Raw genomic sequence first — 10,918 nt, 5'->3', positions numbered from 1 at the left:
ACCCACGCTATGTGTTGGAGTGAGGAAGGCACAGGCAGAGATAAATGCCAAAAATGTCCAAGAGGCTCAAGTAGTCCCTATCATCAAGGCCCAAGTCTCAACAACACCTTTGAACATATAACTCAGGAAGTGGCTACTTAGAAGGAAAAGTTGAAAAATGATTCTATAAGATTATATTCACCTGAGAAACGTATATGAAGAATAAGCTCAGAGTTCCCTAGACAGCTCTGTCCCCCATCCCAATAATGCTGGTTCACTGGGACTTCACTGACCACCCCCACCCCTTCCATGTTAGTACTGTCACATTTTGATTATGTATGTTTTTAACCTCAAAATACATCGTTACTATTGTTTTCACAGTCCATATTCATTTAGCCTTTCCATTTCCAGTGCATTCTTTCCTGTATGTCCATGTTAAGACAGAAGATAACACTGCATGTACAGACCATTATACCTCATACAAAAGTCCTCCATGACAGCATGAGGAAAAAAGAATTGAGAATGAGAGTCAGGATATGTGGTTACCAGAGAAAAGCTCATCTGCCACGAACAACAGACAAATCTCAATTAACAGGGAGGCCAGCTGGACATCTTAGAGTGCTCCTAGCTCCTGAAAGTCTCCAATGAAGGCTAAAGAGAGCCCCCACTCCACCCAGAAATCCTAAGGCCCTTGTCTTGGTCCTACAACTTCACCCTCTGCAGGCTAATAAGCAGAGCTGCAATGTCACCGGGTGTCCTAGTAGCTGTTTGTCCAAGTTTGGAGGCAGCGTGAGGGATGGGGGGGTGGGGTTCTGGTTGGGAATCAATGGCTGTGGTTTTGCGCCATCTGGTGGCGAATTCTGTTCCAGCTTCACTGATCGGAATCTCCCAGCTAGTCACACTAGCAAAAGTGCAAATGATTAGGACTGGGGCTTTGCTGCATTTCAGATGGGGAAAGGGGGTGTGTGAGCAGAAGGGACCAGGTCGCAGTGCCCATGAGGCAGAATATAGAAGACCTGCTTCCAAGGAACAGGCACACACAGTGTCAGCCTGTGGACTCACTAAGATTGAACCATGCAAAGTGTCTCAGTCACTGGTAAGCCCTCAACCAACATCCCCCAGGGGTCTCTCAGGTGGAAGGGATGGTCTGGGGCTGGATGGACTGGCAATGACTGGCCAGAGCTTCCTGGAAGAGCACGCCCGCCCACACAGGACCTCCTGAATTCTGCATGGCTAAAACTTAGAGAATTTCAATAAATGACGCGTCAGAAAAATACTAGTTGTCCCTTTTGCTTTTCTGACCTATTGTTTATTGGGTCACATATTTAACTGCTTGAAAGCAAAGTGCTCGGCTAGGAATACTACATTCATACGGGACAATGTGACTTACTTTACAAAAAGCTGCTTCACCTTGTAGTTACCAGAGATGACTTGTTGCAAAGGCGGGGGGAGGGATGAGGAGAACTGCAAAATTAGGTACATGTCAAAATTTACATCCCACAATTCCCACACATGTGTTCTGGATTCTTATGGTCTCTGTGCTCCAAGGGACTGAATCACATTCTCAGCGACAAAACCTCATGAGAAAGTCCTGTCAGGCATGATGTAGAAATATAAGCCAAGTCCCCCATAGGCAGGGGGGTACAGTGTTACACCTCACACCCCTGTCAGCTAGCAGAAGGTGGGGGCTTTCTCTTCCCCACTTATCACGCATAGGCCACGGGGCTGGGAGGGGACTGAGGCTGGGACGGCTGCAACCCACCTCTCCAGGGCTTACCCCTGACTGAAAGCTCCCCAGGCACTGGTAGTGCAGTCGATGCTCCTTATTCCCTGTCACCCATGTTCTGTGAAGTCAGGAAAATCTGGATATAACAAATACTGAGCCATTGCTTCCTGGGGGATATACAGCGTTAGGCTAGTTCCAGTCTCTGGTCAGGTGATTTCTGTCAACCAATCGATCTATAACTTTGTCTTACGTATTTTTTAAGACAATTTAATTAACATACATTGTTGGTTCATTAACGTTGAACCCATGGCAACAACACAGGAATGCAGGCCTGACCTGAGTTTATCTAATGCACACATTTCCCCCATAAAGCGCAGATCATTTCTGTGCACTTACAAAACCCAGCAGCACATCAGCACTATGCATGGGGACCACTTTAAACAGCAACACCACCAACATAAAGCACAAGTTTCAAAAATCGAGGCCCTGGCTAGACTATGAAAAGGATTCCCGTTTATAGTGTTGGAGCCAAAACAAGAAAACAGAGCGTCCCCTTGTTGGATCTCATGTCTGCAAATGACTATGAAAGCAGGAGTATTGATTTTGGGGTTACAAATAAATTCTAGTGAACAGCTGGATTTGCAAATAAGGAATCCATGAACAATGAGGACTGACTATTTCAAACCCCTTCGAATTTAAAATTCTCTATAACCTGCTTTCTCTTGCAAAGTCGATTCGACTTCTCTCCGCATGCAAGCTGAATGTCAGCCCATGACACATGTTTGTAGTTTCCCAAGCACACATTGTTCTTCCGTCAGTAACTCTTATTTTGAACCATACATTTTCTCACTATCTTCCTGGGACAACTTACGACTCTCCCTGGCCCCATCACCCAATAATAATATCAGTAGTAATTGTAACAGCAGCATAACTGCATCTAAATGCATAGTCTGCTTACTAAGCACCAGGCACTATTCAGTGTGATTTACAACTACCTACTCATTTAATTCACACAACAAATCTATTGGCAGAGACAACTCTTATACTCCAGATTTAAGATGAGAAAACTAAGACATGAAAATGTCAAGTCATCTGCCCACGTCACTCAGCCTGAGAGTGGGGGGGTCAGGAATCAGCCCTGGGCAGCCTGAATTCGGACCCAAGTTTAATCCCAATGTCACGCTCACAGTTATGGTTAAATTCTAGCAGCATTTAGACCAGAAGGCTAAATGTGATAGGGAGACAGGGAACAGGGATGGAGATGGAGGAAGCCATGGATAAAGATGTGTCTCACTTCATTCCCTGCCATCTGTATTTGAGAAAAAATATATTAAAATGACACCAAGCCCTGTATATGCAATTGCATATGATTATCCTTGTGTAACGATACATAGCTTTCTTCTATCATCTAGGAAGTATAAGATCCTCTAAAAAATTAATCATTTTAAACATTTTCTTATATTCTCCTATCCTTTGATATCTTGGGTCCTTGTTAAGATAGGAACTGCCCTTCCCAGGGTTAGCTGATTCTTACAGATAGGAAGCATGCCTTTTAGATGCAAACTAGCCAATCCAGATCCCAAACCTCAAGGGATCTCCCTCATCAGGGTTTTGCACTCAGGGCCACTATCCGCCTCCCCTAATCACAGGGCCAGATAGCAGGCAACTAGGGCCAATCTCTATGAGATTATTCAAAGTGGTAAACCTGCTTACACTTACCTTGCCTTGGTTTTTTTCATGGAAACCATAACAAAGGCTCTAGTCCATGTTTTCCCCTCACTCTCTCTGCCTCCTGACCCACTGCTCTTCCATGTGGGCCTGTGTGGGGTGACATGCTCCCTCTCTTGACAATGAGTAATACAGTATCTTTTCAACAACCATCATCTCCAGGTGAGGTGCTGGCCTCAGAAAACCCAAACACAATCAAACCTACATTTTAAAACAGAATCTTGGGGTGCCAGTGTGGCTCAGTCAGTTAAGCAGCCCGCTTCAGCTCAGGTCATGATCTCACAGTCTGTGGGCTGGAGTCCCGTGTCGGGCTCTGTGCTAACAGTTCAGAGCCTGGAGCCTGCTTTGGATTTTGTGTCTCCCTCTCTGCCCCTCCCCTGCTCACTCTCTGTCTCTCTCTGTCTCTATCTCTCTCAAAATTAAATAAACTTTCAAATAAATAAAAATAAAAATGAGTTTATTTTTGGTCCCAGTCAAACTAAAGGAATGGGGGAAGGAAGGTATCTAGAAAAAAAACCAAACCAAACCAAACCTATCCTTGTCCAACTTCAATACCTGCCTTAGTTCAAGAGAGATCAGGAAAAAAAAAACAAAAAAAAAAAAAACCCACCACAGGGTACCTGGGTGGCTCAGTCGTGAAGCATCTGACCTCAGCTCAGGTCATGATCTCACAGTTCATGATTTCAAGTCCCACATCAGGTGAGCACAAGCTCTGCTTTAGGTAAAACACAAGGTGAGCCCTGCTTCTCTCTCTCTCTCTCTCTCTCTCTCTCTCTCTCTCTCTCCTTCAGTCACATGTACCCTCTCTCTGTCTTGAAAGAAAGAAAGAAAGAAAGATGAACTACAGATATGTCCTTTTTAATGACCGTCCCTCAAACTGGACAAAGGTAAAAATCACAAGCAGAAAAGCTACCAGTTCGGCATCTGAAGGGCTTCTAGCCAGGAACACAACACTTCACAGTGTATGGAAACTATCTGGCACAGTTCTTGATCATTATAATCAACAATGTACAGCCTGTATTCAGGCATTTCCCCAGGTTTCAAAATAAAGTCGCTCTAAATAGAATCTGTCTTCTCTCACCTTGAGAATACATGTGTCCTTCCCTTCTTAGTTCCAATAAGAACAGTATTATTCCAGACAACCCTGACCCCTCCTCCCACCTGGAGACCTGCAAAGGCACGTCCATTTGGAAACTAGAGAATCGTGAACTGAGAGAGCTTAGAAGATTAAGTAGCTTTGTTTTAGAAGCAGATGTTTTTCTGTGTTATGACTAAGCATACACGCCATTTAGCCACTTTAAATTGAGATTTCAGAATTATTTCATCAGAAAACTCTGCTCTGTTGGGACGCTGTGCTGAGAAGAGACGTAAAGCCATCTGCCCTCTCAAAGGTGCTGTGCTTTATTACCTTTTAACAACTGTTCTGTTTTCCTTGTGGGAGCAACTACCCCTTCTACTTTGGAATACTGAACAAGCCAAGCCGCCTGTGATTTCCGTGATGTGCACTCTCCACAAAGCAAGGAAGGGAAGTAGTATTTGCTGGGCACATCCTCCGTTCCATGTGCTGGGCCACTCATGAACAGATGATCATTGGTGGTCTCCCAACAACCTTGAAATAGCACAGTAGCTGCATGGTTGAGCAACCTGATCACTGAACAGGTGAAATAATGGGATCACTGTCCAATGGCTTGTAATTAGGAAAGATAGAACTAAAATCTAGGCCCATTGAACTCCAAAAACTTGTCATTTAATGCCTCCTGGTCATTGCCTCCTTAGGAGATGTGAAATGAGGAACAACAATCTTCATCTTACGAATTGAAATTTTTCTTCAAAAAGATCCAAAAGATTATCCAAATCTCAAGTGCTCCTAAAGGAGCCAACAGGAAGGAGTTCCCTAAGGGAAAAGGTAAGACTATTCCTCTTTCAGAAGCACCGAGAGAATTCTATTCAGGACAGCGTACAGCCAGCACCTAGAGATTTTAAGGGCACTTGGATCCCACCAGCATTTTTGCATGATGGTCTCTAGGTGGCGCAATGAGCGCACGATTCTATTTACTCAGGCTTGTCTGTTTCTGGCAGGCTGGGCATTCAAAGCTGAAAATCTCTGCTTGTCAAAGCTGTTGGAAAATTTCCACCATTAGAAATCATTACTAACTCGTCTTTCCAATTTCTCAACTCTCTGATGCAAGACAGTGGCCTAGAAGAAGTTTCAGGGGAAGGACAAAAATTGAAAGCTGTAAAAAGAACCATGGAAAAATAAAGGAAACCAAGACTCTCTTTTGGTTATTGTATGTTCCAGGTCTCTGCTTTTTCTAAAATGATTTTTCAAGTCCTTTGAAAGGAGGCCATATAAGAGCTAAAGCCTTAAAACCACATCCAATTATTTCAGTGAAAAAATATATTGTTTTTCCTAAAGTACTTGAAGCAGAACACTCAGTAGACACGGAAAACTAAGATAGAGATAAACTCCAATACTAAACTGTGGAAGGAATTAACATCATGTTAACACAGATGGAACTACATAAAGAAAAGTCACTCAGAGTTTGGCTCATGAAATAGTCTGATGATTTCACACAGGACCAGAACATGAAAATAAAAAGGGAGATGTTTCATATGTCCCACCCCCATTACAATTACCCTTCCTAGAGATCGGTAATAACCCTAAGAACCTGTAATAATCCAAGTCCCGGTAAGTGTTCTTCCCCCAGTCTGCCTCTCTCCCTCGTCCTTCACGCATATGGCCAGAAGGAGAAATGGCACTGTGCATTCTGGGATCTAAACGCCCCTGACAAAAACCACAGGGACCTGGGGCAGAGACACAACGAGCCCTGGGTGGCAGCATGTAGAAAGAACTAGAGCTGTGCATTTTCTACATAGTTCAAACGCACCAGAAATCCAGGTAGTAGCAGAGGAAGACAACGAAATGGAAGTAACTCAGGCAAACCCTACACTCAGGCTCTCCACCGGGACAAGATGTCAGAATCAGCCGGGGGTATTTTGAAATACACATGCCTTCATCTCTTCCCAGGCTAGTTTGATATAAGTTGAGGGTAAGAGATCGGGTGATTTTCCACAGCTTCCCTGGTGATTTGGATAGGCCTTGTTCAACATGCAAAAGTAAAACCTGAAAAGTAAAAACTGGGTGGGGAGATAGAACATGAGCCCCATCCACATTCCCTCAGCCACATCCCCGATATATAGGCTCTGCCAGTGCATGGATGGGTGGGAGAGGTCTGGGGCCACCGGCAAGCCTTGGCCATCAATACACCATCAAGTACAGGGAAATCTCACGTGGTCCCTCAGCCACGAAACTTTTTGCTGAAATTTTAAAAAATAGATTCAACTAAAAAAATCAAAAGCAGCAACAGTGAAAATATGAGATGTGGGAGAGCCTGGTGGCTCAGTCAGTTGAGTGTTCTGACTCGTGATCTACGCTCAAGTCATGATCTCACGGTTTGTGGGTTCGAGCCTCGTGCCGGGCTCTGCGCTGACAGCATGAAGCCTGCTTGGGATTCTCTTTCTTCCTCTCTTTTTGCTCCTTCCCTGCTGGCACTCTCTCTCACAAATTGAATAAGTAAACATTAAAAAATATGAGATATGATGATATAAAAATGATGTCACAGTACTCTGTAAAGTAAGTTGCAAAGGACAATATTATGTTTGACAAGTATACTTATTAGAAAAGCTATAATAAGATTATCACCATAAAAACAAGAACTTATCAGATTTTTTTTAGTCTAGGAAACATTAGAGAAGTTTAAAACAAATAGTCACTCTGTTCCATTGGATTAAAGTGGAAATGACTCAGTGTTTGTGGAAAGGAAAGCCATTTGGTAATACCAAGAACCTTAAAAATATATGCCAGAGAAATGACAGTCTCACAAATGTATCCTAATAACTTGAACATGAATGTATATAAATAATGGGCAGCAAAATGTTAATTATAGACTTACTGGTAATTTCAAAACACTGAAATCCTCAGTAAAAGGGTTTGATTAAATCAACTGTAGTCCATCCAAATAATGAAAAACTCTTCAGTAATGAAAAACAATATAAATGAACTCATGTGGAAATATTTTCAAAGACAATGCCCATGAAAGGTGAATTTTCCCAAATACCATATAAAACATGATACTGATGTATATAAATATTAATATTTGTGTGTGTGTATGTGTGTATGTATGTGTGTTAAAGAAGAGCGTATTTGGAAAAATACAGTGATGCCTGGTGATTTCTAATCCTGAAGCCAAAATCTCATTTTTTGTCATTTACAATGGAGGCTAAAATGGAGACCCAATTTTACACCTGCAGAATTTGAGATGAATTAGCTCAAAGTCACAGATAAAATGCAGTAATGATAAAGGCAAGAAAGGAATCCAAGTCGAAACAAAAACAACAGATTATATTCAGGACAAGCCATGTTCTGATGTGTAAACTGAAAAAAAGAAAATCTAGGAGCCCACAGCAAGTGCCAATAGCAAGGCAAAACTTTTAGGAAAATATAAATCACATAAATTTCATCGTGAATACATGTCAGGAGACTCCCAATTTGATTTTGATACAAAATCCATGTATGCAAGTAATCCAATCACTAACCCAATAATAAGATCCACCCCACAGTTGCCACCACCCGCTTAATTCGAAGAGAACCCTAAGCAGCTTGTGAAGTGGATTTAATGAAGTCTAGATGCATTCCGGGCTAACTACACTTAATCAGAACCGAATAAACAAACTCAGTATTAGTCACACTTGTGCAAGTTATTCCACTTCGCTGCGGCCAGAAGAGATTTTCATGTGATCCTGTTTAAACCAGCTAAACATCTGGAAAATATGGAAACTATTCTGTGAGGCGCAAGAGGACCACACGCTCGGAGGGGCCATCGGTTGTGTGGCTGAGGTCAGACCCCTGATGTTGGAAGGAAAGCACTTACTGGAGACAGCTTACTTACAATGAAGCCAAGTTTTTTATAATCCCGTGTGTACATGGACTTGCGTTTCTCCATGCTGCCACTGCTATTAGGTTCAGACTCTGCATCAAAAACAATTCTTCGAAGTTCAAATATGATGTCCCTCTGAGCCTGNGGGGATAAAAAAAAAAAAAAAAGGGGCAGGGAAGAGTTGCTTTCATTGTCTGACATTACATACACTCCCTCTTTCCCCAGGGTCTAAATGAATCACTGCTTTCAGGCAAAAGAAAAACAGATAAAAGACAACCAATGTTCTAAGCTGGGGCTCTGCATCGCTCCCCTGCCACTCTGCCTGCTGGTCAGCCCTGGCAACCTTCCATGATGATCCTCACGGCCAAGTCACTTGGAATACTGGTGTCAATTGCCTCCTGAAGTTCTAAATGGAGCCCCAACTATGATGGAAGGCTTGGGTTCGGAGACAGCCAAGTTCAAGAACCTGGGACTTCCACACTTCGAAACAAAGTGAGAGGCACAGAGGTTTATGAACAGCGTTCAAGTGACAAGAGATCTCGGACTCCACTAAGAAGTGACTTCATGGAAACAAACTCTTAAAAATGGCTAAAATGGTAAATTTCTTGTTATGTATATCTTACCACAATAAGAGAAAAATGTATGTTTTAAATAAATAAAAGGAAGCATTTCCAAACAGGGAGGGCCGTTCCACATTAGGATGCATTGCCTTCCGTCACTAGACGTGGTAAGATGACAGTCTCATCTCTCTGGGATGATTACACTTGGCCTTGCCAAAAGTCCGGGGCATGTTGGACAGCCTCTCAAAGCCTCTCCATCATTCTTAATCGTGTGGCCTCGTGCCGCGAACGATGTGCTGCGGCCATTACACACTTCACATGTGCAGTTCACATCTGCAGTAGATCAGGCCCTCACGTGCCAATAATGAGTGTTTTCCTTTCCAAAGCTGCAGCGCTGTTTAACTTGAAAATGTGCTACAGCAGGCTCCCAGCTGTTTCCTCTCACTCTGTCCTCACGCAGTAAAGTTCCCCCAAAGCCTTCTGTATGGAGGCATAACCTCTCACATACAACAACCAGAGACCAACGGCCCACAAAAACACAAGCCCAGAAATCAGGTGTCACCTGGGACCCCCCCCACCCTCGGGATTGATGATTGGAGGATGGAAATCACTTCCTCAACCTGCAGAATCAATACCACACGGAGCAACCAAATGGCCCTGGTTGTCCCGGAACTCGACCCCAGAGCCATTACCATTGAAGGTATTGGGACCAAAAGCCAAGATCCGCGGCCGTGTGACATCAGGCTTTCTTATTCAACACAGGAAGAATATGCATGTGTTTGATGTATAACAAAGTATTCCATTTGCTTCATTCCCTGATCCTTAATTTGCCTAAATTTTAAATGCATTCCCCCAAGTTCTAAGATGATGATAAAACAATATCATCACTTAAAAATTCCTGGTTTGAGAGTAGCCCCGGAGAAGATTTTTAATAACCACTTTCTCTCCTGTATGTGCTTTTGCTGGTGTCTAATGAGCACTCACCTGGTCCTGGGGGTCCATCTTGGTCATCATCCTGTCTTCCAGAAGGTTAAAGGTAAGCACCTGTAGCACATACAGCTGGTGTGCCATTTCATTGTTGATGGCTCTCTGAGCTCGGATAACATTCTGTGGAGATAGTTCAGAAACAATTTTTAAAAAAAAGAAAGAAAAAAAAGCAAACAACAATGAACCCCTGTCACTGTGCCAGGTAGAGCCCGAGAAGCCTTCATTTGGAGGCACGGGGAATGGAGGCTGGTGGGTGGAACCGCCCTTCAGAAGAAACGGGAGCTTTTATGTTCCAGAGCCCCATTATATTCCTGCTTTTTGGGCCAGAAACCAGGAAAAGACCTACTGTGTGAGGGAGTAAGAAGAAAGGAAGGCACTGGAATGCCGCTGGTCATTGCCACAATATTAATCAAGAAGGTGTGCCTGGAGTAAGAGTATCCTGAGGAGGAAGAGCTATGGATTTCTACAACAGAAGCATCCCTGGCAGACCATTAGAGGAGCGAGTGCTGCATACATCTTGTAAGCAATTTTGCCATCACCTTACCCTAAAACAGTCCCTGACGCGTTATCCCGCTTCTAAATGGGGAAGGGTTTTAGAAGCAACAAAAAGCAAAGTATCTATGAGGCCTGCAGTTAATTCGCTGTGGAAACCATCCAGAGACCCCCCTCCACCGCCACAATGCAGGGAGGGAATGCATGTGTGTAACTTAACTCGCCTGCTAACAATTAAATGAAAAACAAAATGACCCTTCCCCTTAGAAACAGAGCCAAAGTGGAACAAATAAAAGGAATGGTGGGAGACTAGATATGTGGGCCTTTGCCCTCACTGGAGCTGGGTCAGGAAGGAGACTGAATGCTTGGGCCTAACATAGGTCTTCTTTAGCAGAGACCATGGTTGTGCCTTAAAAATGCCAAACAACCAAACAACCGGTCATTGTGGTGAAATGACTGCCCAAATCAGTGGTTTTGAACATGACAGAGTCAACCACATCTTGCCATCT

At 43.4% G+C, this 10,918-nt stretch overlaps 1 protein-coding gene across 1 annotated transcript in view; it reads right to left on the bottom strand.

The window, feature by feature from the left end:
• Window positions 1-10,918, bottom strand: part of ELMO1 (engulfment and cell motility 1) — a 484,527-nt gene that overhangs the window by 320,068 nt on the left and 153,541 nt on the right. Inside the window, exons 12-13 of the mRNA XM_077775357.1 lie at window positions 9,915-10,037; window positions 8,383-8,511 (exon numbers count right to left, since the gene is read on the bottom strand). Coding sequence (XP_077631483.1) covers window positions 8,383-8,511; window positions 9,915-10,037 — 252 coding nt within the window. The remainder of the gene's footprint in view (window positions 1-8,382; window positions 8,512-9,914; window positions 10,038-10,918) is intronic.

Source organism: Crocuta crocuta, unplaced genomic scaffold, assembly GCF_008692635.1.
Source record: "Crocuta crocuta isolate KB4526 unplaced genomic scaffold, BGI_CrCroc_1.0 scaffold197, whole genome shotgun sequence".
Classification (NCBI taxonomy): domain Eukaryota; kingdom Metazoa; phylum Chordata; class Mammalia; order Carnivora; family Hyaenidae; genus Crocuta; species Crocuta crocuta.
Note: the sequence above shows the minus strand (reverse complement) of the source record. Positions and strands in the feature narration are given on the sequence as shown.